Source organism: Pteropus medius, unplaced genomic scaffold, assembly GCF_902729225.1.
Source record: "Pteropus medius unplaced genomic scaffold, Ma_sr-lr_union100, whole genome shotgun sequence".
In the NCBI taxonomy this organism is placed as follows: Eukaryota; Metazoa; Chordata; class Mammalia; order Chiroptera; family Pteropodidae; genus Pteropus; species Pteropus medius.
The window spans coordinates 7,660,246-7,685,425 of NW_024340699.1; the positions used below are offsets into that span (position 1 = coordinate 7,660,246).

The 25,180-nt window shown below is 42.6% G+C and overlaps 1 protein-coding gene across 1 annotated transcript in view; it reads left to right on the forward strand.

The window, feature by feature from the left end:
- The window catches only part of TENM2 (teneurin transmembrane protein 2), a 1,175,329-nt gene that overhangs the window by 918,037 nt on the left and 232,112 nt on the right, over positions 1 to 25,180 (forward strand). The window contains exon 9 of the mRNA XM_039877364.1: positions 21,886 to 22,124. Within this exon, the coding sequence (XP_039733298.1) occupies positions 21,886 to 22,124 (239 nt within the window). The remainder of the gene's footprint in view (positions 1 to 21,885; positions 22,125 to 25,180) is intronic.

Below are 25,180 nucleotides of genomic sequence, written 5' to 3' on the forward strand. Positions count from 1 at the left end.
CCCCCTCTAAATTCTCATCAGAGGCAACATGGAAATTAATGAGACCTTTAGGTTAGCCTTTCAAGCTCGGCCTTATTTTATAGCCTTACCTTGCCTTTCTGACACCATGATCCCGCCTGGCCACCAGCAGCATTTCACGTTGCGCTGCACTTTAATTTTGTGGTTTTCTTAGTCTTCCTTGGAAACTGGCAGCTGATTAATCTCAATAACTGAGCTGCTCAATAGGCAAGTTCTCCAATGAGAAACCAGACTGTGTCTTTTTTTTTTTTTTTTTTTTGCCTCCTTGGCAGATGGAGACGAGGGGTTGGATGCTGGATAGAGGCAAGAGGCAAGGAGTGGGGTTGTCGAGAAAAAGCCAGTTAGGAGGGGCGCCCCATACCCCCACTTTACTTTCTGACAATTGGCAGGAAAATACAGAGCCTAGTCTAAGCCACTGCTCTGCAATTTATGGCTTGTGGTGTTAAATACACTCAAACCCATTAATAAGAAAATAAATAAAGCGTCGTGGCATGCGTGAAAATTGCAAGGTGTGTTAAGAAAGAAACAAGCATCGCTTCTTGGTTAAGGCCCTGCAGCTTGCTCTCGGTGTGGTTGGCAAACTTGGAAGCATCCTTGAAGGTAGAGGTATCCAAGAAGAGACTATTCTTTTTAAATTTGGCTTCCACTATAAAATGAAAGCCCTATTAAGATTATTAAAGCTTTTGGGACTTGAACATTTTACTTGCAAGTACCACAGCTAAGCCCGTAGGTAGAAATAACTTAAAAAAAAAAAAAAAAAAAAAAAGGCAGCCATCCCTCTGCAGTCTGCACCATGGGGACCCAATTATGGATTGAGGCCACCTCGCGGTCATGCCTTGTAAGCGCAAGACCGCCCTAAGTCTGTAAATGTCAAAGACTCTTGGGTTAAATTCACAGTTGAAAAAAAGCCAAATATTTCCATCTCTGTCTGAGTTCTTTCACCCATTCAGCTAATATCAACTGTCATTCCCTTGGGGCATTTCCTGAAGTCTTCCCAGAGGAGATTTTATCTGGCTCAGACCAGACAGGGAGAGACTTGATGAAGCGAGAGTCCTTTTCTAATTCTGGCTCCCAGTGACCCTTTTCTTTCCACAGAAGCCAGATAAGGCATCTGCAGCTCTCCCAGGCAGGAGGAGCAGGCTCTGAAACTTTCCTGAAGTTTCCTTTGATTTATTAGTCTTGGCCTTGCCTGCCTTTGTGAGTCGGGATCTTCTGTCCCCAGAATTGCAATCCGTCACAAGGCACTCAGCCAGTTCACTCCACTGAGGCTGCCTTTTCTAGATGATAGGGGAGCATTCAAGATAGTTCCCACCCCTCCCCACACTCCCACCCTCATGCCAAGACCCACCAAGTGATTCTGGGCTATTCTGTGAGTCTTGTTTGCAAATATCCATCTTCAGAGGTCATGACAATGCTGACCACAAAGGATTACTCTCAAAATTGTGTGTTTTTAAATTCCTGATAGAACTGTTTCTTGCTCAGAATAACTGTTCGAAGAATCAGCAAATGCCCTCAACTTCTGTCTTCAGTGTTTTAACTGCACACACATTATATTTCAAAGGAGAAAGAATTACACTTCTTTTATTTGTTAGATTGCACGAAAATTGTATTTCAATTTGTTAAAGCTTCAATTGGATATGATCATCCATGAGCCCTTTTCTCAACAATTAGCCTGGAAAGACGTTGCACACCAACCATATGAGGATAAAAGGCTTAATTTTTGAAAATGATTTGAACGAATGGATTTTAAAACTTCACTGAGAGAAGCTGGAAAACGTGGCTCTTCTTGCAATGGTGTGCTTAGGTTAGAATTTGAAATGGAAAGCTTCATCTTAGTGACTTTTTAATCTCTTATCAACCAGATCCTCTTACTGTACTTGGGAAGATGGGATAAGGAGGCACAGGGCGAGATTGGGCCCCTTTATGCATTTGGTGGGACTCCGGGGGCATCAACCCCACCTTGGCCAATTCCATAAAATGAGAGAATGAATGAAAAAGCCCTCTGGGAACCGGACAGGGCTGCATACACACGGGTTTGATCAGCGACGCGTACTCTGCTGACTCAGTGTGTTGGCGTCCTATTGCTGTTTGCCTAAGCCTTCCAAACCTCAGAATCCACGTGAGGAAAACTGTATTAAAAATCTTTTCACTTCCTGGAAACAATACTCTTTTTGCTTTTGTTTTTAGTTGTCATCTGCCCCTCAGTGCCCGCTTCATGCCAAGTATTTTGTTAGGCACTTGACATTACGTTATGCGAGCTGAAGCCCCGTGGGATATACCGCGGTCTCCTTCAGGCATGTCAGGAAGGTGAAACTTGCGAAGATGAAGGGTCTGGGGCAGAAGATTCTGGCAGAACTGGAGTCAAGGACTTAAACTCAGGCATTAGGAGTCTGTCTCTCAGCCTTGCTTTTCTCTGTTGCCCATCATCCTTCTTAAGCAGGCCTCCTTAGGTGAGATCTTTGTGGGAACTATTCTCAGAGCTAAGAAACCTAACAGAAAAAGGATTTCTTCTTCCTGACACTTCAACAGCTCTCCTTTGACTGAGTGTCACTGAGCCCAACTAGAGTCATAAGCCCGCAACGGGGCCTGGAGAGGTGGCCATGTTGATTGACTAGACCTGGATCACGTGCCCACATGAAGCCTGATGGTGGGAAGAAGGATGTGGCCATAACTAAATGCCATGACATCGGGAGACCATTTGAAAACACTAATAATAATTTAAACAAACAGGTCAAGTTCAATGCTAATTTCCTCCCAGCCAGCTGCTTTCTCTTCCTGCCTGATCACAGTGATTTTCCCCTCTGGGGGCCCACAGTTTGGAGGGGAGAAATGGAGGAATTTCAGGGCATTGGGTTATCTCACTTGCCTGGGCACAGAAGGAGGTTTACAGCTGATCCCGATCTAGAGCAGAAAGGAAAAGTTCCACTGACTAATTCCCGTCCCCTTCTGATTCATCACCCTCTCTGGTTCACTCGTCAAATGTCCCACAACTTTACCTTTGAGTTCACTGTGGCCACTTCATGCATTTTAACTTTTATTAGTCTCTCGATGTCTCTTTTAAGCTATCATCTTCTTTCCTGCAAAAGTGCTTGGATTCCACTTTTTCTAATTAAAACATGTTCATTTATTGTCTTACTATCCAGTGCTCTTTACGAGGGCTCATGATGAGAAATTTAACTCAAACCAAACTCGATGCATTTCCCATTTCCTGAAGACGTCTGGAGAAGCAGTTTTACCTTTCCGAAGTTGAAGAATTTTTGGTTTTGCTTTTAAAAATAAAACTATGAATGGGAAACATTTAACTCCATGCTCCAAGTTCCTGTTCTCAGCCATGCATTTTATCCTCTTTGAGGTAAAAATCTTAGGTGGGACATTTTGCAGGGGCCAATCTGCTCCATAATGGACCACAATGTAGATAATATCAGAATAGTTCTACATTTCATTAGACAAAAAGTTTTGTCCTGAAATTCAACATGTCCCATTGTCAATAATTAATGCCCATTGCTATTTACACTCCTGTGAATTAGTTCGATATTCAGAAGTAGTAAGGCTCAGTGCAGCAGGGGGAAAGGGAATCACACATACATTTAAACCCACCTAAAACGTCAGTCTAATAGTGCGTGTGGCATTGGCATGGATGTGAGAACAAGCTAGGAAGGGCGTATTCAAGGGCGTATTCAGTGTGCACCTGGGTATGCTTTGTTTTCTGAGTTTTCCCCATTGTAGGTGCTATTGTCTGGAATTATGAAAGCAGTGTTACGATGGGGACCTCTTTGTGTCCTGCCTATTACGTGCATCTTCAAATTCACAGTACCACTCATTCTGGGGAAAAGGGGGAAAGGTAGAATTCTCTACAGTGCTAAAGCTGAGGGGCTATTTCAGGCAGAGAAAGAGGAAGATGGGAGGAAGGAGGGGGGAGAGAGAGAGAGAGAGAGAGAGAGAGAGAGAGAGAGAGAGAGAGAGAGAGAGATATCTTGTGATGAAGAATACAGAAATAGTACGTATTATCCTCTGGGAAGTTGGTCCCAACTTCAGATGATGAGAGAGAGTCAAGGTCAACAAGATTTAGGTTGACTCGAACTTTTAAAAGAAAGGGAAATCATTTGGCAGCACAGATGCAGAATTTTCAACCTTGGTCCCACGTTAAGGTCACCCACATAGTCCAACATCTATGTTACAGATAAGGAGAGGACCACATGACTCGTCAAGGCCCCGGCTCTGAATGGCCAAGTGGGGCAAGAAGGCAAGCCGCTGGCTCACTATTTCCTGCGTGGTTGGGGGATTCGGGTGCCTATTTATCTAGCAAAGAATCTTTATCTCCATTTCCTTCTGCAAAGGAATGGTCAAGAATTTAATCGAATAATTAGAACACTTGTTGCAACAGATTTGGTTTTTCAGTTACTTCATTACAAAAGTGTATATTCTCTTGGTAAAAACATTCAACAGTTAGAAAGAAAAAAGTACAGAGTAATATTCTCTTTCCCCCACCCCCATTCCTACTTTCAGGGAAATCTCACTTGAAGGTTTATTCTTTTAGGCTTCCAGAAATGATTATGAATGTCTGAGCACAATTTTTTTTAGTTTAATATAAATGGGATTGTATTAGATATACCATTTGGCAACTTCCCTTTTTAATTTCATGAGATGTTGTGGAAATCATTTCAGATAATTTCATGTAGGCATACCTCATTCTTTCTTAAAGTTTATGTACTATTCCATAATGCCACCATTTATTTAGCCAATCTCTCCTTGACGGACATTTAGATTGCTTTCAGGTTTTTGCTATTGCAAACAAAACCGTGATGAAGAGTCTTGTGTATATATCTTTCTTTGCATACTTACGAGATTATTTTTAAAACTTAAATTCCTGGAAGCGAAATTGCTAGATCAAAGGGTATATATAATGTGCATTTTGAATTTTGATAGATTGCGCCGAATTACGTCCATCTCCATTCCAATGTTACAATCTCTCTTTATTCTCCCGTCTTTAACGGCCTAAATTTCTTTTATGGGTTTAAAATAAGAGCCCGGAAGTTAATGGTGTTGGGTTTAAACATAAAATTGAAAGGATGTTTCTTTCCAAGAGTAAATGTATACTAAACAATGCTCGAATACTCTAGAAACTCCCCTTCTTCCGTGCCGGGTGGAGTATGAGAAAGAGGAATAGCCATGGGGGAGACCGCCTCATCCGCTCCTCTGGGTTTCCGCTCTAGGCCTGTTCTCTGTGTTCCCAAACCCGGCCGCAGTATGGCCTGCATGATTCAAGATATCTCATCATGGCTGCCTTTTGTCTTCTCATTTATAATTCGGCAATGTTTACGATGACCTCTTCTCTGCATCTACCTTGCCGCTACCTACCTGATGGGAATATTAGAAGAATGTCTAAGATAACTTAGTCAAGTTTCTGAGTCCCCAAGAGAAATGCCCAGTACGGCAGCATCATCGGTCTGTGACAGGAGAGGGTTGTGGTCCAGGGCTTGAAAATCTGGTGAGGATGACAGCCTCTTTCGTGAAATAAGTATGTGAGGGCTCTGTCAATAAGAGGCCCTCAGGCCAGCCTTATGTAATTTCTTTATCTGAAACTCCTCCGATTTTATGCTAAATAAGGATTTTCGTATTTCCCACCTCCCACTGGTAATCCCATTACCGGCTATGTTCATAGAACTTCAACTTAATTCAGCCAACACTTATGGAAGTCCTATTAGGGGCTGAGGGTAAAGGATGAAAAAAAATATGGTCCTTGTCCTCTGGAAACTACAGTCTAGTGGGAGAAACACAGCTGAGCAGATGATTTATATTAGTATAAATATTTATATTAATATAAAACATTATAAAATGGATGTAAATTCGGGGGACTATATGGGAACACGAGGAAATGGGGGTTACCTACATCTACCAGGTCAAGAAAATCTGGCTGGTAGTAGTACCTACGTCCCATTTTGATGGCAAAGTGAGAGTTCCCCCATCAGAAAGGCATTTCAGGTAGAGGCAAGAGATTAAGAAAAGGCCAGAAAAGCAATTGGGATCAGCAGGGCTGGGACTCAGAAGACAGTGCTAGAGAGATCTTGTGGCCCGTGTCAGGGACACCCTCTAGGCCCAGTCGAGCACCCTCTGGTTTGTCCTGTGTGGGTTGGGGAACCTGTGAAGGGATTTATGCAAAGGTCTATTATAGTCACATCTGCAGGGATGGGGAGGAAAGACCTTGTCGTATCAGAACGACAAGAACTAAAAGTTCACCAAAGGATCCCATATTGAAGAAAGGAAAGGAGGAAGGAGGGAGGGAGAGTGGAAAGATGGAAAGAAGAAAGGAAGTGGGGAGAACTAAAAGGAAAAAGATACGTACTTAAAGTAGGCAGCCTATGGGATTCATTGAGAGTACCTCCAGAACAGTCAAAGCCACCATTCATTGCAGGTCAACTCAATGTCAAGAATGTATTGAATCTCTCACTTAATCCTCACAATATCCCTGTGAAATATTTTCAGTCATTTTCACCACTTTCCACACAAGGAAACAGATTCACCAATATCAAGTCATTTGCCCACGGCTGCAGAGGTTACAGGTGGGGCGACCATTCTCTAAACCTCACATACTGCCAACAGTTCACCCATTAACCTCTGCCCCCGTCCAGCCTCCTGGAACACGTTGGTGCTGTCCCAGCCTGACCCTAGCCCTGACCTGCCCCCTTCCCGGCCCCTGGCCTCTCCATCCACTCCTTCCTCCCCACTGCCTTCACAGAAATGCAGACCTTGCTTTGGTTTCCATGTAACCACTTAACCTCCTGTCAAGCAAAACCTAAGAACCAGAAAGTGATACTAGTTCAAGTCCAAGCCTATGAGAGGCCTGCAAAGGCAGCCTCCCCAGACCACACTCTCCTTTAGGTTTTATTTAATTCTTCCACTTGCAAAGAAAATGCCTGAAGGCGGGTACCTGCCTTTTAGTCCAACATGCCACCTCCCTGTCAGGCAGCTTTCAATTCACTGTGCCTCGGCGTGTCCAACTGCATCTTCGTCAAGACTTCCAAGATGGCAGTGACAAGCTTTTCAGGTACTTAAGCCAAACGTGCATGACAGTTTTCCTTGACACTTGCATTTTTACAAAGCCTTGCCCAGGGCCCTAGGAAACTCAGCATTTAAGAAACCAGGAGCCTTTCAAGGAAGCCCGGCGTTCAGAACCTGCTTTCCTAGGATTTGTTTTGTGACAGAGAGGCTGCTGCAGGATTTGCTTGAGAGTATATTAAGCGTTGTGGCAGTATTTACGTGTCGATGCTAAATGACGGTTGCTTTTTTTAATGGCATCTTTTGACGACTGAAATGTATGGATCTGTTCTGTGCATCATCAGTGGGTATGTGGCTGGCCTACAAACACACTTAAATGGCACACTTCTGCAAAACATTAATTTCTGAGTGTCCAACAGATATATGTAGGCAGGCAGACATGTCACCAGGGTTGCTATAAAGCTTAATTAATATCCCTGAAGAGCTCTTATATCATTTCAGGAAGAGTGCTAAATAAGAAGAAAATGTTGTACCTATGGATATTATACATATGAAGAAACGTGGGTAAATACACTGATAGGTCTTCTTATATTTGCTTATGCCTTCAAGGATCTGATGTAAATGCAAATGGGAAAATAAATTGTATTAAAGATAACCATCTTTTATTTGAGGTTTAAGGAGCCCAGACTTAAATCCTAGAAACTTCTACACACTGTTGATGTGGAAGAAGCACATTTAATACACACACACAAAAAAAACAGTATTTTTCTTTATTTTTCTGTTTTCTTTTTCCTCTTATAGTCCCTAAGCAATCTAAGATTGCTTTGATGACTCAAGAACTGTTGTGACCTATGCGATAATTCAGATAAATTGATTTCGTTTTCCTTTGTAAGTTTTGAAGAAATCCCATAAAATACTTAATCTGTCCCTCTTAGTTTTTATGGCATAGATATGCCTTCCTTCTCCTCTACCTCTCCTTCCTTTCTTCCTCCTTCCCATCCTTCCTCCCTCTACCGGGTGACTAGTCTTAAAACCTTCAAAATCTAGGAAAGAATCATTATTGGAGGTTTTGTTGTTGTTTGTTAGCTTGTTTTTCAGTTCTTTCTGGGACTTTGTGTACTCATTCAGAAATAGAGGGAACTGAATTAGCACTTCTCAAAGGTACACTCCACTGGACAGCAGTTTTAAGACTGGAAAGATAGGAAGGTTAAAATGTACATGGTCAGATAAGTTAGCAGAATGATAAGTATTGTATAGAGAGTAATGAGATATTTAGGATATTTAAGATATTGGAGTCTTGTGGGGATATGTAGCAATCTCCTTGATTTTGTTCACTCCAGTATTTCCCAAATATCGTGGAATGCTAGTAATATGCAGATGCACTTGGTGATCCAAAGTTGGAGATTTTGTATTGCAGACCCTCTCTGATGTGATGTCATGACAGAAGTAGGAAGCCTAGACTGTCTTCAAACCTTTTCTAGAAAAGGATTTTGTGATTTTGCTTTCTGAAATAAAACATAATTTCTCTCTCTCAGCCTATACTATTGAAATTCATTATACCCAGTCTCATTTACCTGCAATATCTGAGCCTGTAAGTGCTCAGAATATGCACTAACAATAAAATCTTTTTTTATAAAAATGTCATGATAGATAGCTTTCTTAGATGATAAACCCTAGTATTCTCTAGCTAAAAACTCGTTTCTGATGGGCGTGTTAAAACATTTTGTAAGATATAAAGTGTTATTACTCTTTCTATGACTACTACTACCTGGCTCCTTGGTGATGGTTCATGTGCTTACAATTCATTAATAGTTTTCAAAAACAAGCTCATGGCATGTGTAGGATGCACGGAGACTAACAAAATGTTTAGGGTCAACCAGAATTTGACCTTGCTGAGGAGTTCAATGTTGATCATCATTTTCTACATGTAGAAAACAGCTAAAGTTTCCTCTAAAAATCTAACATGGAATTACCATACAACCCAACAATTCCTCTCCTTAGTATAACCCTTGAAGAATAAAAAAACAGGTGCTCAAAAAAATACTTATATACAAATGTCCAGAACAGCACTATGCACAATAGCCGAAGGGTGCATACAACCCAAATGTCTATCAGTGAATGAATGGATAAACAAAATGTGGTGTATATGTATGCAACAGAATAGTATTCAGCCATACAAAAAAATAAGGTACTGATGCATGTCAAAACAGAGATGAACTTGAAAACTTAACATTATGTTAAGTGGAAGAAGCCGAGTACAAAAGGTCACATATTGAATGATTCCACAGATATGAAATACTCAGAATAAGGAAATCCATAGAGACAGAAATCTGACTCGTGGTTACCAGGAGCTGGGGGTAGGGGAAGGGGCACTGGCAGTTACTTCTTCATGGGCACAGGGCTTTCTTTTGGGATGATGAAAATGTTTCAGAACAAAACAAAGGTGGTTCTTATACAACATTATGAACATACCAAATGCCACTGAACTGTAACTTTATGTCATGTGACTCTCGCCTTATACAACATTATGAACATACCAAATGCCACTGAACTGTAACTTAATGTCATGTGACTCTCGCCTCAATAAAAAAAAAAACTTCTTAAATTAATTAATTAAAAGAAAACAGCTAAAGGATCAGCATGTCCCTCTCAGTATGAAAGGTCTCCTCAAGGGAGGGATGAGAAAGTTAGGTTAGAGAATTCATCTCTTGCTCTCACCTTGTCTAACAAAGATGCTAGGGGAAACAAATGTCTATTCCCAAAGCATGCTTTGAAATGGTTAACTTTGAAGGCACTACAAAAAATACCAGTCCATGTGATTTGATTAATAGTGGTAAATGGATCCAATTTCAACTTAAAAGATCAAGAAAAATGGGAAGGCTTTCAGGAAACATGCTAAAAGCCGCAGAATAGAAAGATGAAGGTTTTCCAAAGGATTTAAAATAACCACGTGTAGGCATAATGACAACATGGTCTTCATTTACTAAAACCAGGTGTGTAAGTAATATGTTAAGATCTGGAAGACTGTCAACAGGATCCCCACCCTACATCATGGTAAATGTAACTCTTCAGACCCTACTGAAGTCTCTGAAGCATCAAAGATAAGGAAATGAAGAAAGGTGTATCAGGCAGGACTCCTTTGTTACAGAGATGTGAGAGGAAGAGGAAGAGGAAGAGGAAGAAGAGGAAGAGAAATGGATTCTCCCCTGGATGGAAGGAGGTAAACATAGGATTTTTCAGAGATGAAAACCATTCTTATCATATTAAAAGTGATTTGGAAGAGAAAATGCCCCATGAAATCTGCATGTTTGCAGAGATCCCAAACCCATGAAGATAAAGTGCTCTGTAGGTGGGCAGAGATGTGACAGACAAGGAGCAAGTACATTTACCCCAAATTCTTCCAGACTTACAGGAAGATTATCTGTGAGCTCCTAGTTACAAACCAGAAACTGGCCCTCGGATTAGTGTCAAGTTAATGCCCGAATGTACACGTCCATCGGGCGGCTGTGGGAAGATGGGAAGGGAGTATGGCAAAAGGCACAGCATCACTAAGTAGCATCTTAGAAATTAAAGAAAATTGCATTATCCCACTATTTTCCAAAGCAGTTGTGTGTTTTCAGAGGAAATAATCCATGGGATTAAGGCTAACAAGCCTCAAGAATGACAGAAAAGTTGAGGAGATTTCTAAACTAAAAGATCAAGAAAATGAGAAGGCTTTCAAGAAATATACTAAAAGCCTCAGAATTGAAAGATGAAGGTTTCCCAAAGGATTTTAAATAACCATGCATAGATATAATGAAAACGTGGTCTTTGTTTACTGAATTCTTGAAAACTTAGTGACAGGGCATCCTTTGAAGAGGACACTACAGGATAAATAAATAGAAGTGTTGCATCTCAGAACAGAATTAAAATTCATCACTTCCTACAGGCAGTATAAAATAAACTTTCCAAGATCTAGATTGCTTCATGTTTTATTCATTTACTAAAAATTGATAGAGCATCAAACGTGCACTCTTTCAGGGGCTGGGGATCGAGCGGTTGGGGAAAGCCAACAAGAAACAAAGAAACGAATGAGCCAGCTCCTCAAAGGGATCGGTGGTGAACGGATGAGTGGACAGGGTCTTCACACCACCACCATCACCCCGCATTCTGCAACAACCTATCATTGGAATCGGGCGATCCCCAGGCTGCAGCCTTGGGCAAGGTAGAGTGAGAAAATAATGGGATGGCAAAGACTGATCAAGGAAGCATTTCTGAGAAGGTGAGCTTTGAGGAGAGCCTTGAAAGACCTGAGAAGGAGAGACCATGCAAAGTTCTGAGTTAAGAACTTTTCGGACCTTGGGAAACACAGTATGAGCATCCTGAGATGGGGAGAAGCTTGGCCTTTTTGAGAAATAGCAAAAAATATGGTGGACGCCTCAGGAGCAGAGTGAGTGGAGACCAGGAAGAGATGAGATAGAACATACTGAGGTGCTTTGTAGGCAACGGTGAGGAGCTGGCTTGCTTCCAACTGTAAAGGAATTGGAAGATTTTAAGCAGGTCAGTAATATGATTTGAGTTGTGTCTGTAGACAATGACTGGTTCTTGTGAGGATGGATGTGAGGATCAGAGAAAATAGGGAGACCTGTTTAGAGACCGCTGTATGCAGTAGGCCAGGTGTACGGTGACACAGAGACATAACAGGGAAGAAGAGAATGGACGTGTGGAGGCAGAGAGGAAATGAACTAATGATGGATGAGGTCTGAGGAACGAATGGGAGCCATAGTGAAGCCTCGTGAAGTAGATGGCATGACACCCACTCAGATGCCACCCTTCAGCTACTGGAGCCTACATTTTGTCCCGGGTGCTGGGAATGTTGGCAGCCAACAGATCTTGGCCAAGTTCTTCTCTGGCCTTGGAGAAGAGAGCCGCCTCTTCTAAGTTTATACCCCTGGGGACAGCCCACATCCAGTGACTAGTCCAGGGGAGGTTAAGGCCCCACCCTCTCAGCCCAAGTTAGAACAAGTATGCAGAGCCATCCCAGTTCCAGAGTCCCCGCGAGAGGGGCCAACGGCCCTTTGCAGCAGCATCACGGCTCAATCTCTCCCTCCGCCCAGCCTGCATCCTTCGCTCCCTCACAGGTGTTGTTCCCAGGAGCACTTGCTCATAAACCTCCTGCATGCAGATTTTTCTTCCTGAGTCTGCTTCCTGGGGATGGCATCTGCACAGCTGATAGGGGCTGACTTCTTTAAGCAATATGGATAAAGCCCGAAGGAAAAGGATTATTTGGAGTGAAAATCAAGGGTTGTGTTTTAGTCGTGTTAAATTTAAGATGTCTAACTATATCAAAATGTAATAGGTACAATATTGAGGGATAACTAGAATATTCTGGACAAAAACTAAAACTCTCAAGAACAATTACTAGACTGAATTCCCCTTAAGTCTATTCTACCATAATAATGTTTGAGATCGAATGCTGCTAAACCTGCTTCCTTTGTAAGAGATGTCATCATTTAAAACCCTTGTATTAGGACTAATATCCAGATTCTATGCCCTCGAAAGCATGCATAATGTAGTCTTCCATCATACTTACCTCTTCCTCCTGCCACTCACCCCCTGAGTCACTGTATTCCAGCCACATTGTTCTTTCACATCCTCAAAAATAAGGTCTCCACCTCGGGGCCTTTGCACATGCTGTGTCTCTGCCTGGGATGCTCTTTTCATGACTCCCCGCACGATTAGCTGCTTCTTATCTTCAGACCCTTTCTTTTGGATCATCTCCTTAGAAGGGAGTGACCACACTCATGTGGTCCCACATGGACTTAGTTCTTCATTTCCTTTGTGGCACTTCTCACCATTTATAATTATGACATGTATTTGTTGATTTACCTAGATTTGAATTTTGTTTACTTTGTCTGTCTCTCCAATTAGAAATTCCACATGAGGAGAAGGACTTATTCACCATGTGCTCGATAAATATTAGTTGACTCATGACTTCGTATTTTAGATGTCCTTGCCAAGGACAAAGGGGAAATACGAGGCAGGCATGTATGAAACGCCTCTCGTGGGCCAGCTTTTGTGCTTACAAACTGTCTTCATCATCTCTTTTCACTATTCTACCAGTTCTGTAATGTAGATTTTGTTGTTCACTCACTTTTTGGAGGAGGCGTCTGGGGCTCAGGGAGATGATCTCCTAATATTATGCATTTCCCAGTGGAGTTGAGATTTGAATCCAGACGTGCCTCACTCCAAAGTCTGTCCAGTTTCCACTATAACGTGATTCGTGTGTTCTTTCAGCAAACATTTGTGAACACCTAGTAAGAACAGATTAAAATACTAGGAAGCAAAAGATATGGGGCCTGCCTTTGAGAAGCTTGTGATTTGGCTGGAGAGACAAGGCAAACACACAGGACAAATATAATGGCGTGAAACAAAGTATGATCAAGGGGCATACCTTAAGGGTCCTTCCAGCTCGAAAATTCTTTGACTCTGAATGGTACAGGCAGTAAACGCGATGGGGGAAATCATTCTGCTCGTTGATTGTATCTAACGGCGTGCATTCTTTCTTCATCTATCTGCGGCCGCTTGTGAGCACGAATGCAAGTCTGTTTGAGATGGCTGTCTCCACACTCCCCTATTATAGTGTATGGTGAAGTCAAGGTCAAGTTTAAAGTCAAAGTCAGAAGTCTCTGGGCTTTTCTCCTCTACTATATCAAAACTCTTACCAATTAATTTAAAAGAAGTCAACAAGTTAACAACTCCAGGGGAAAAAAAAAAGACTCCTCATCTCATCCCAAAGACTCTGAAATGGATTTGCTCACAAGCATCAGGCTTCTTTAGTGACCTCCGGAGACCGTGCCTGTCACACTGAGCAGTATATCATTTCTTGGGGGGAAAAAAAGTTTTACCATGAAAAATGCTATGTTATATCACAGTGTGACACTATTTAAATATCAAGAGTCAAAGCTTCTATTTAGAAAAACGGAAGGCAATAAATTGAGTCGCTAATTATTCCAGCTGTGCGTATTTTGGTCATGACTGCAAATTTTGAAGAGGGCAAAAGAGAGGATTTTCCTGTTGTTCATGGCATATGCAAATGCAGTGATGGTCCCCTATGATCTAAAAGGTTCAGGGATCAGAAACCTTGAAAGCCTATTTTTCACTGAATCAAAATTGGTTTGAGTCTAAGCTTAGGGAATCACGATATGAAATGGGCTTTTAATTATACTAATTAGGTTATTGGCTTCTTTTTCAAACTTGGGAAGAAGCAATTTTTTTTAAACATTTTTTAAGTTTTAAAAGCAACAGTCCACTGCTCAACCCAACCATAAATTCCCAGCTGGCAAAGAGAGCAAGCACATTAGTAATATTTTCAATCCCTTCCCCTCCTAATAAAATTATTTTGGAGGGGTGGGGCTGCCTACAATGCTCTAGTCACTATGCTAATTAGAACAACTCACTCGTTCAACAGATAGTTTAAATGAGCTGGGCACTGTGCTAGGTCAAGGAGAGCTGGTAAAGATCAAGATATACACGATTCCTACCTTCAAGTGATTAATAGCTACATTTATTGACTGTTTACTGGACGTCAAGCTCAATGGGAGGCATTTCATGTAAACTCACCAATCCCCCTAACAAGCCAGTTAACTAGATACTAGCATTCTCTCAGGTGAGGCCACCAAAATCAAGAGAGGTAAAGTAACTTGTCCAGTGTCACACAGTAGTAAGTATAGGAACCAGGATCCAAACCCTGGTTGTCCAAGTCCAGAATCTATGAGCCTGATACTGCCTGCTCGGATTGATGCTGTTGATTTCAAATATAATTAAATCATAAAAATAAAGGAATGTTTATACGTAGGGAAGTCTGGCTCTAAGTATCAAATGTTGACCAGTCTATCTCTCAAAAGTATAGAAGACTTTTGCTTTCTATTTTTTTTTTAATTTATGTACTTGATTTTTTAAATGTGTACATTTTATGTTCACAAACAGGAAAATAAAGGCAGAATACTTGAAACTGCACTTAGTTTTGCTGCTCAAGGAGTGGCTGATCAGCATAATGTCCAAGGTCATCTTCCTCGTTCTCTCTCACGCTTTTCCCATCTCATCCTGGACCCTCCTCTCTCTCTCCCTCTCTCTCTCCACGCCCCGTGTCTCTCTGCGCGTCTCTCTCAGGAACCCACCCGCCACATTTCGGCTCTTCCACCACCATTTCTTCTCATGTCGGAGAGTATAGTAATGATGCCAGAAAGTGTGGTGGTTATTTAACCTCTCTCCAGCTAAATGTTTTATGATAAGTCCTGAAAACCTAATTACAGTAACTTCACATGCCACAGTACCCTTTATAGGCTGCCTCTGTATTAAACTTGCTGCTTTAGAGACAATAAACCCGATGCTTCAAAGGGCATGGCCAGTACTGGTAAAGTGGGAGAAAATCTCGCGTTTTCTCGGGCACGCCGGACCTCCCTCTCTGATCACCACGCCCCCACTCCTGGTATATTTCTGCCTCTATCCTTTCTCTAGCTTTTCATCATATTTCCATAATGGCATGTATGACATTAAAAATCCTTTAGGGATTAATGGGCTGTGTATCAATATTTCCATCCGCTGTTCTGAGTGCCTGTGAGTTTATTTACTGGTGAGGTCAATTTTCTCGGTAGAACAACAATCAACACCTGGTGTCCCTGATAACCAGAGCGGCTTTTTTGCACACGGTGCTACACTGAGACCATTCAAGGCTCTCGCTGGGTTTCAGAGAGAACGTTTGCTGCAGCTGACTCCATGAGCAAAAGAGACCTTGTCTGCACTGTTAGTCACTAGTTGTCCTGGCTAGCTGAATGGTGAGCTGTGATGAGATCATGGGATACAGACTGAGAGAGAGGAAGAAAGGGAGAGGGTGGGCCACACACACACACACACACACACACACACACATACAACCTTGACCTTTGGAGATGAGGAAGTACAATTATTTGTGTAATACATTTCTGTTTCGAAGACTTGCTGGGATTTCCCCTGGGCGTGAAGCCAAACCTAGAGAAAACCGGGAGAACACCCTTAGGATCCCACTGGTTCCATGCTGGAAAATAGTACTCAGTGGTAAGGGGTTGAATGTATTTCTTTGGAAGGTTTTGAGGTTAATGAGCAAGCTTACTTGTGATTGACTCTGAAAAAAAAAAAAACAGCACAAAACGAAAAAACAAACAATAAAAAACAAAGAAAGAGGAATCTTTTGTTGAGGCCTAAAGTAGTTAAACCAACCACCACTTCTCAAAGCTTCTACTTGAGATTAGTCAAGCTCCTTCTATATCATAAGAAAATATAGCACATAAGAATAATATATCACAGCATTTTGAATTGATGGGGTTCTTCTTGCATGGATGCTATGCATGAGTTTCTCGTTTTTAGACTCCTTTCTACAATCTTCCATGGCTGTTTCATCAGAGAAAATGCGTGCTCTTAATTTTCTAAACTGGTCTGAAGCAAAAGCCTAGTTTGCCAAGATTCTGCCTCGAATGCACGTCTTTGCAGTTTTGTAAAATGCCTGGGAGAATGGCTGCTGGGCATGCTCTGCCTCAGTTTTTATTAAATGGTTTTGTTTTCATATGAGAAAAGTGGTGACATTTACCAAAAGACTGATAGTCTAGGGTGAAGTGGTGATGACTGACTTCTTAAGAACTCACTGGGACCTAGGGTACAGGGCTGAGGATGCAGAGCGACCGTCCTTTTTCAGTCCGACTATTCAATTCGATGGCCGTCCTGAGCCGCTGCCCTGTACCAGAAAGGATGCTGCTCGTGAGGACTGAAGCCTGATAACCCACATGGCTGGGGAAGAAGTGTGCAAGCTCTTTTATTTTTTTGTAAGCCATCAAGGACTGGTTTCTTCTATCCCTTTGAGTGTTAGCAAACTCCAAGGACAGCACTTTGGGGGCCCCTCATTTGCCTTTCCTTTCTGAGACACAAGTGGCCAATTCTGAGAGCAATTGAGTTGTGCTTGAAAAATGTCAAGTGCATTTAGAAACCACACATTTTTGCTGACGCCTGAAGTCCTGAGCAGAGCTACTTCCATGACCGACCAGGGGAAGAAGCTCGGATGGGACATCACGAATGATTCATCGGAGCACACTGAGCAGGCCCCTGAGGGGGAAATGCTGGCTTAGTAACCTGTTCGGGGAAAAATCAGAAGTCCCTGAAGCTAGGGGTCCCCAATCGCTGCACTGTGGACTGGTTCCGGTCCATGGCCTGTTAGGAACCGGGCTGCACAGCAGGAGGTGACTGAAGGGCAAGCCAGCGAAGCTTCATCTGCATTTGCAGCCGCTCGCCAGTGCCAGCATCACCGCCTCAGCCCCACCTCAGATCATCAGGCATTAGATTCTCATAGGAGCACTGGGTTCTGGTGCCAAAAAGGTTGGGGACCGCTGCTCTAAGCCTTCTTGGTCCTCCCTGTGACTATGGCCAGACCCTTACTTGTGTGTCTCGCTTCATTTTATTTATCATTGTTTCCTGCAGCATGTAAGGGCAATCCTTGGGTGAATCAGAGCTTCCATTTTTTTCAACTCACGATTATGAAAATTTTCAAACATACAGAAAAGTTGCAAGAATGGTACTACGTAGGAATAACCACCTAGTTTCAACAATTGCTATGATTTTGCCACATTTGCCATATCTAGAGAGAGAGATAAAGATCTTTTTGCTGAATCATTTGAAAATAAGTTGTAGACTTCACGACACTTTACCCCTAAAGACATCAGCATTCAAAACTTGCATTTAAAAAAAATAAATCCAGTAGCCATCGAGTGGGTTCTCCCTAAGTCTGACACATTTGAAAGGTGTCAAAACAGCCAGGAGAGAGTTTCTTAAACTTGAAAAAACATTTGAATCACCTAAGAAGCTTCCTAAGGGATTTGCTCCCAGTTCCCAGGCGTGGGCCTGGATGGAGCCGAGAATTTGTACTTTTCTACAGAGCACTCAAGAAATCCTAAAGCAGGTATTTATGGGACACAATCTGAAGTTGATTTCTTTAGAATCTTCTTTTATTCGTTTGCCGAATTTCATCTTCTGAAGATCTATGGCATCAGGGTATAACTATATCGTGGAAGAAACAGGAGTCTGCATATATTTGGTACTTTGGTTTAATAATTTTAAGCACCAGAAACTAGAAAGAAGAGATGTGATAACTAAATGGGTTTCATTTTGCTTTGATCATCGCAGATGCTGCAATACCAATGAACAACCTGAGAGAGACATCCTGCCACGGTTAATGCAGTGATGAAAAATAGACAGGTTATGTTTTCTGTGGAGGGATCTGGCCTTGTAGGTGTAAATATAGACACTCGTCTGTGTGTGCACATACGAACTTATAAATCTGCTCAGAAAGCAAGAGTCAATGTGACAAAGGGAATTCTAATTTTAAAATAAAAAATGTTCACAGTATCGTCCTTCTAGCATTTGTCATTTTTGCCTTGGAAAGGCTGTAGGTCATTCATTTAACAAAGATTTATTGAGTGCCCACTATGTGCCAGGCTCTATTCTAGATGTTAGGATAGAGCATTGAACAAATCAGACGAAATACCTGCTTATTTTTAACTTCGTAGAAATTCAGTTCTAATGATGGGAATGAACAATAAATATGCAAATACATGTGTAATGAAAAAATAATAATAAAGCAGTTATAATGGGATGAAAAATGAGATAGAGAGAGGGGAGGGGGCCAGGGAAGATCTCTCTGGAAAAGTGACAAAGGAGCAGAGAGGTGAGATGACATGAAGAAACAAGCTATGCAGATATTTCCAGGCAGAAGGAACAGCAAGCGCAAAGGCTCTGAGGCAGGAATGTGTTGGACGTGATATGATGAGAAATAGCAGAAGGACAGTGTAACTGATGAGAGGACAAAGTGGTAGAACAGTCCATTGGAGAAGTGGCTAGAGGACAGATCATGCAAGGCATTATGGGCCGTGGGTAGGGCTTCAGAACGTATTCTGTATTATTAGAAGCCTGTTTCTTCTGTCTTTCTTTTTTCTTTCTTTCTTTTTTCTCTCTTTCTTTCATTTTTCTTTCTTTCTTTACTGAGTTAAAGAGGTGGTGACATATGACATAATCTGACTCCCTTTTTAGAAGGAAGTGTGGAAAATAGACTGGATTGTCAAGGGGACAATTTGGGGATCTCATGAAGCAATCCCATACATAAGAAACAATAGCCGTCTCTCGTCTTCTTATAAAAGAGTGCATCAAAAATAACTTCAAAGCCAATTAAAACTTTTTAATCTTCATCTTGTGATTTCTCTCACGTTGCTAAAACATCCCTGTTTCTAATTGACTGAATCTTTCCACAGTATGACTGATTTTCAGGCACTGATGTTTAGGCTCTGGAGATACTAAGAGTAATAGCTATCAGTGTCAGATGTCAAGGATTTCACAATCTGATTTGGAGAAGATACAGTATTAATACTAAGATTATTAATATATATATATATATCATACCAAGTGTATGAATAGATTCTCGAGTACACGAAGGGATGGAGGTGGGGATGATGTTACTTGTTCAATTCAGCTACAGAATGTCATCACAGATACTCAGTGCACAATTAAAATGTGGTCTGGACCTCAGGGACGAAGGTGGGCTAGATAGAAATGGAGATCTGGAGATTTCTTTTGTATTGATGATGGCTCAGGCCATGGAATGGATGACATCTCCGTGGGAGTGAGAACCAGAGTTCACATATTTTTCAATACTCAGTGATGACTTACAATGTCTTTATTTTCCTTTGCTTTAGTTTGATTTCCTATTTTCACTACACACTCTTGGAAAACTGTCCAAGAAATAAATCTGAAGTAGTTCTAAATCATATCCCAGAGTTTTCCCATCCCTCTTTCCGGTGTGCATATGTTCTAGCTTAATTATAAGGCAGGGGGCTATTATTTAGCGATTTGGAGAACTCTTCAGGTGTTTGTCTGACATCTATCAAGCTTTAAATTAAAACTCATATTTCAGGCTCCTAGTGTTAATAATAAATACTACTCATGATACACTGAGCACTTACTTTGAGACACACCCTTGGTTGAGTGCTTTTCCTACACGATCTCATGCAGTCCTCACCAAACTTGTGGTAGGATATCAGACAGAGACTCTCAACGGCAGCATTAGGAACCTTCCATGGGCTCACTTGTCCAAGAATGACAATGCCAGGACTCCAAGCCAGGTGCATCTTGCTCCAAAAGTTTGTCTTTAAACACTATGCCTACGGCCTCCTCCTCTTCCAAAAGACACTTTTAATCTGGAGCTTTCAAAGAGAGCTGCTGGACAAGGAATACAAAGCCTTATTTATGGAATCAAACCTCTTGGCTTTATTCAAGTCATCAGACATACTGATACTACAAATAACGTTTAAATATCAGTTGTTTATTTTAGTGTTCACTATGTTAAATAATTCACTAATCAGATGCTCATTTTCTGCCATGATTGTTAGTCATATCAGGCTCGTTTGATCTTTGTCAAGGATGAAAATACTTTCAAGGTTTTGTCTGGAAGCAGCCTAGATAGAAATATCTGCCTCAGAATCCTGCTGGGAGAACCTGCTAACCCCAATATGCAGTGGCAGGGTGGTGTACTGGGTCCAAGTAGAGCTTTTAGAGTCAGCCAGATTGGAGTCTGAGCCTTAAATGATCAGGCTTGCTAACTCTGGGCTTCAATTTTCTCATCTGTAAACCTGTGATAATAATTTTACCTACCTCATAGGATTGATGTAAAGTTTAGTTGCAAGTAAAACATTTAGCATTGTACTGACACATAGTATGTGATCCATAAATACAGTTGCACCTACTGAAGACTGGAAGAGAAAGGAAATACGTGTATAATATTTGAAAATCTTAGAATCGAAGCTGAGTGAAAATCACAAAACAATGAGAGAACTTCATTCATTCATTCACTCACTCACTCATTCACTAAAGTCTTCCTACACGCTGAAGTTTGAGTTGGGTACTGGGCACATGAAGATGAACAAGTTACAGAATGAGACAAAGTCCCCAGCCTCTACCTGCTTAGACTCTAGACTCTGCTTCACCCATGCTTTAAAAGTCCATTGGTACATATTTCCTGGAAGACAAATCATCATTTTAAACAGGATATAGCGAGTCACATGTCAAGTCTTATAAATGGCACACATAAGAGAGAAAATCCGCTATCACAGAATCAATGTTCCTTGAAGTGTCCTTGAAGAAAGTCTTCTGACTCCAAGGAAGGGTTATATTAGGTGCAAACAATAGACACCATTACCCTGTTGTCACACCATAGCTCTAGTGACTAAGGGCAAAAATGTTTCCAAAGAAAGAACCGTGATCCCATGACCTGAAGAGGCAGTCTTGGAACAGAAAGCAGGATGGAGAAGGGAAACGGCCTAGAACGGAGGCTCGAGGGAGACAAGTTAGGGTAACGCTTACGAGCACAGACTTTAGCATGAGACAATCCTTGGACGGTTGCTCAAGTTATCCAAGCCTGATTTCTCACATCTTAAATGGGGATGGTATGATATTTAGTATGTAAGCAATTGTGACAATATATTTCGAGTGCTTTTAAATAGTAGGTTCTAATCTATCATCATTGTCATCTCCGAGTAATGAACAGTCGGTTTTCATATTTACTTCAAATAGTTGGCAGGATTTTTGTGGAAGATAAAATCCAGTTGTATATGTGAAAGCATATAATGATTATGAATTTATAGAATTCATTTATGTCAGCATCAGATGTAACGTCCACCCGAAATTTCGTCCATGACAGGCCGGGTCGGGTAGTTGACTAGGCCTGCCCTAGAATATATAGAGCCAAGTGAAAGCAAAGGCAGCTGGACATTCCCCGGCGGCCACCCATGTCCACCCTGACCCTCTCCCTTCTCCTGGCAGGCACTTCCTCTTTAAGACCTCCTCCGGAAGCACGCCTCTGTTCAGCAGCTCCTCCCCGGGATACCCTTTGACCTCAGGAACCGTTTACACACCACCACCCCGCCTGCTGCCCCGGAACACCTTCTCCAGGAAGGCCTTCAAGCTGAAGAAGCCCTCCAAGTACTGCAGCTGGAAATGTGCTGCCCTGTCCGCCATCGCCACGGCCCTCCTCCTGGCGATCCTGCTGGCGTATTTCATAGGTGAGTCCGGCAGCCTGCTCGCCGGCCCTGGCTCTGAGGAGTGGGGGAGAGGGGGACCCTGGTCTTGTGAAGGTTGAGGCCCTCTGCTGTCTGTACGGTTTGCTTGTTGGCTCCCGAGAGACGTGAAAACGAGTGACGGATGGGAGTGACTTTTCCCTCCTGAAACCCATTTAAGTCTGATGAGCTTCTCCTTCGTGATTCTCAGTGACGTTTGTCAGATGTGAAATTAAGCATCCTTACTGTATTCTTTCATAGAGATAAGCTGGAAAGTTGTCATTCCTGCAAACCCATCCCTCACTCCCAAAGTAGCCTTCTGGTCTCCTCCATCACTGGATTTTCACCCAGGTCTGTGCTCTTGAAATTCGTGTGCATTGGTTACGTCAGCCAAAAGCTGAGTAGACGAAGAGCAGTGGTCAGCACGCCTGGGGACATCTCGATTCAGAGGAAAGCTAAAGCAGCTAGCGTATGTGCCACAGAAACGGGACGGAGAGCCCTGAGCATCCAGCCAGGTCTTCGTACAGAATCAAGTCACCCAGACACAGTGGGGCTTGCCCACGTCCCCTCCTTTTCCTCTGTCCCTTTAGCCACAACTCGAATCTCACCAGGGGCTACTAAATCTGAATCAGGTTCGCCTCCCATGCCAGCTGTGCTTCTGGGAACTCGGGGTATGACTTAGGGCAGCAGACTGGTGAAGTTACTGTGCTGTCTTTCTTCCCATGCCAAGGATGTTGGTTTGCATCCTTGGGGTGTAGCCCATGTGACTATGGAAAGCAGCAGATGCCAAGAGCTTAGGGGCAGGGTGCCACATGCATATGGGCATTCTGGGCCGGACACAAAACCGACTCACAGCTCCTGGCTCCAACAAACAGCCCCAGGGCTGCTGCTCTGTAAATCGAGCTTGCCAATGGCAGATCTCCTGGCCCAAGCAGAGGCCACAGTGACGTTCGTTAAAGTTTATTTGAAACACTTGATGGTTCTGGCTTGATTTCAGGGCGGCTATGATAGGTCTCTCTAGTTTGTCTGTGCCATGTTGGCAAAGTAAACCTATAAAACACCCACAAAAAGAGGCCAACTCCAAAACAGTTCTCAACACTTATGCTGAAAACCCTCCCCTGTAAGAAAAAAAAAAAAAAGGCAATCCTGATTATTCTGGCTTTGCCCCTTCTCCTGACATAAGGCCTTCCTTATCCCTCAGCAGTGGGGGCTTACACTCATCCTGCTTCTTCAGGCAGCCAGCATGGTGCCTGTCAGAGAAGGACTAGCCCAGGAGTTCCCATTCCATTCTACCCAAGCTTGCCTGAGGGCAAGGAAGGGTGACCATGCACCCCCAGAGATCTGGGGCCCTGCCCAAAGCAGACCATTTCTAGCCAAAAACCAATATGACATTTTCATTCTCGCATGATATCGCTGTGCTCATCTTAATCTAGAAAAAGGAGGTTTGCATTCCTTACCCGTTGCATCTCTCAGGAATGCCCTCCAAAAGCGACCAAATTGACACTCCAGGGAAAGGTACCGTGTTTGTCTCAGGCTTTGCAAAAAACCTTTGTGCTCTCAATTCCAGCTCTACATTGGGACTAAGGTCTGACACCTACGCACCCCTGATTTAAAGTTATGTCTGCTTCTTACTTACCTCTTGAAAGATGGAGTCATGGGTTGACTTGAGGGAGGGGATAGGGCCTCTGTTACACCCTCAAGCACTTGAGTAGAATTTTTTTGTGTCGTTAAAGGTAGTTTTGTGGGCTTCCCCAGATAGCTGTTTAGGGGGCCTCGGTGGAAGCAAATTGAATTGCCTTCGGTTGCCTTCGGGGTCTTTGCATGATTTGGCTTTGTGTCAGAAACTTCAAAAACGGTCCATGAGCTCACTTCTCAGGCTTAATGTTCTGGGGGCTGGTGCGTACCACAGGGAGCCCAGACACCGAAAGTGAGGCACTGCCGGCCTCTGCCAGCACCGTCCCCTGTGTACCTCCTACTCCACCGGCGGGAGAGAGATAGATGGCGACTGCCTGATTTATTAAGCTTAATAGTTAAAATATAATAGCTTTCTGTAGGGCGATCCTATAAATGGGAGACTGTATAGTAAGAGTTTAATGTTTTAATCGGGTGTGTAACTTGTAAGTGATGGATTAGGAAACATATTTATCCTCAGTCTAGAGGCTACTGGGAGCTGAACCTGAGCATCTTAGGATGCTTTATTAGATTATAATCCATCACTTCCTATTATGTATGCTTTAGGTAAGATTATGCTTTGACCCTGGAGTATTAAAGAATAGTTTATGGCTCAAAATGAATGATGTAACAAGCCAATTTACCCAGCAGTAATGGCGGTGAGCATGGAGCTGTAGGGCTCCTCTCAGCTTCTCTCCAAAGGTGATGACGGGTCTGCTAGCATGCTGAGGGGTCAAGACATTGAGTCCTGATCTGGACCCCAGTGATCCCTTTCTCCTTGGCCTTGATAAAGTTGTTTTCCTTCTGAGTCTTCGTTTCCTAAGTAAAACGTTGGGAGCATGATGGTTATTTACATGCAGAAACTCCGAAGTATGGTGAGGATTAATTAATGTGTATAAATCACTTTGAAGATGAAAAGCGGTATATTATTAATTACAGAGCTGCAGGGGCATAAACAGTGCATTGCAAACACAGAGAGAAATGCTGTCAGGAGCAACAAGTTGTTGTGCCTTTCTAGAAACAAGCCATCAGGGAAGGAGAGACAGGCAATGTTAAAACTGAAGCCCTCCTGTTGAGGAGACTGGGGCGTTTAAGACCAGAGCCCGTTCTGGTTTGTACATGACAGGTCTTGAAATTGGGGCATCAGCCCTAGGACGTTTATAGACAGGCACTGCGTTCTGGCCTGACCTGCCAGGAACTGTGACAAATAGATCAAATTATCTTTCCTGCATGTTCAAACTCATCAAGAGGAAACTTTCCAGAAATGAGTAATCTGGAATAGTTCACCCCCATGACAAGTTCTCCCATAAATCCAGCATGTAGGTGGGTGTCAAAGCAGAAAAATGCCAGCTCTCTTACAAATTGGAAGAGGTGGGCCTTTACCAACTTAG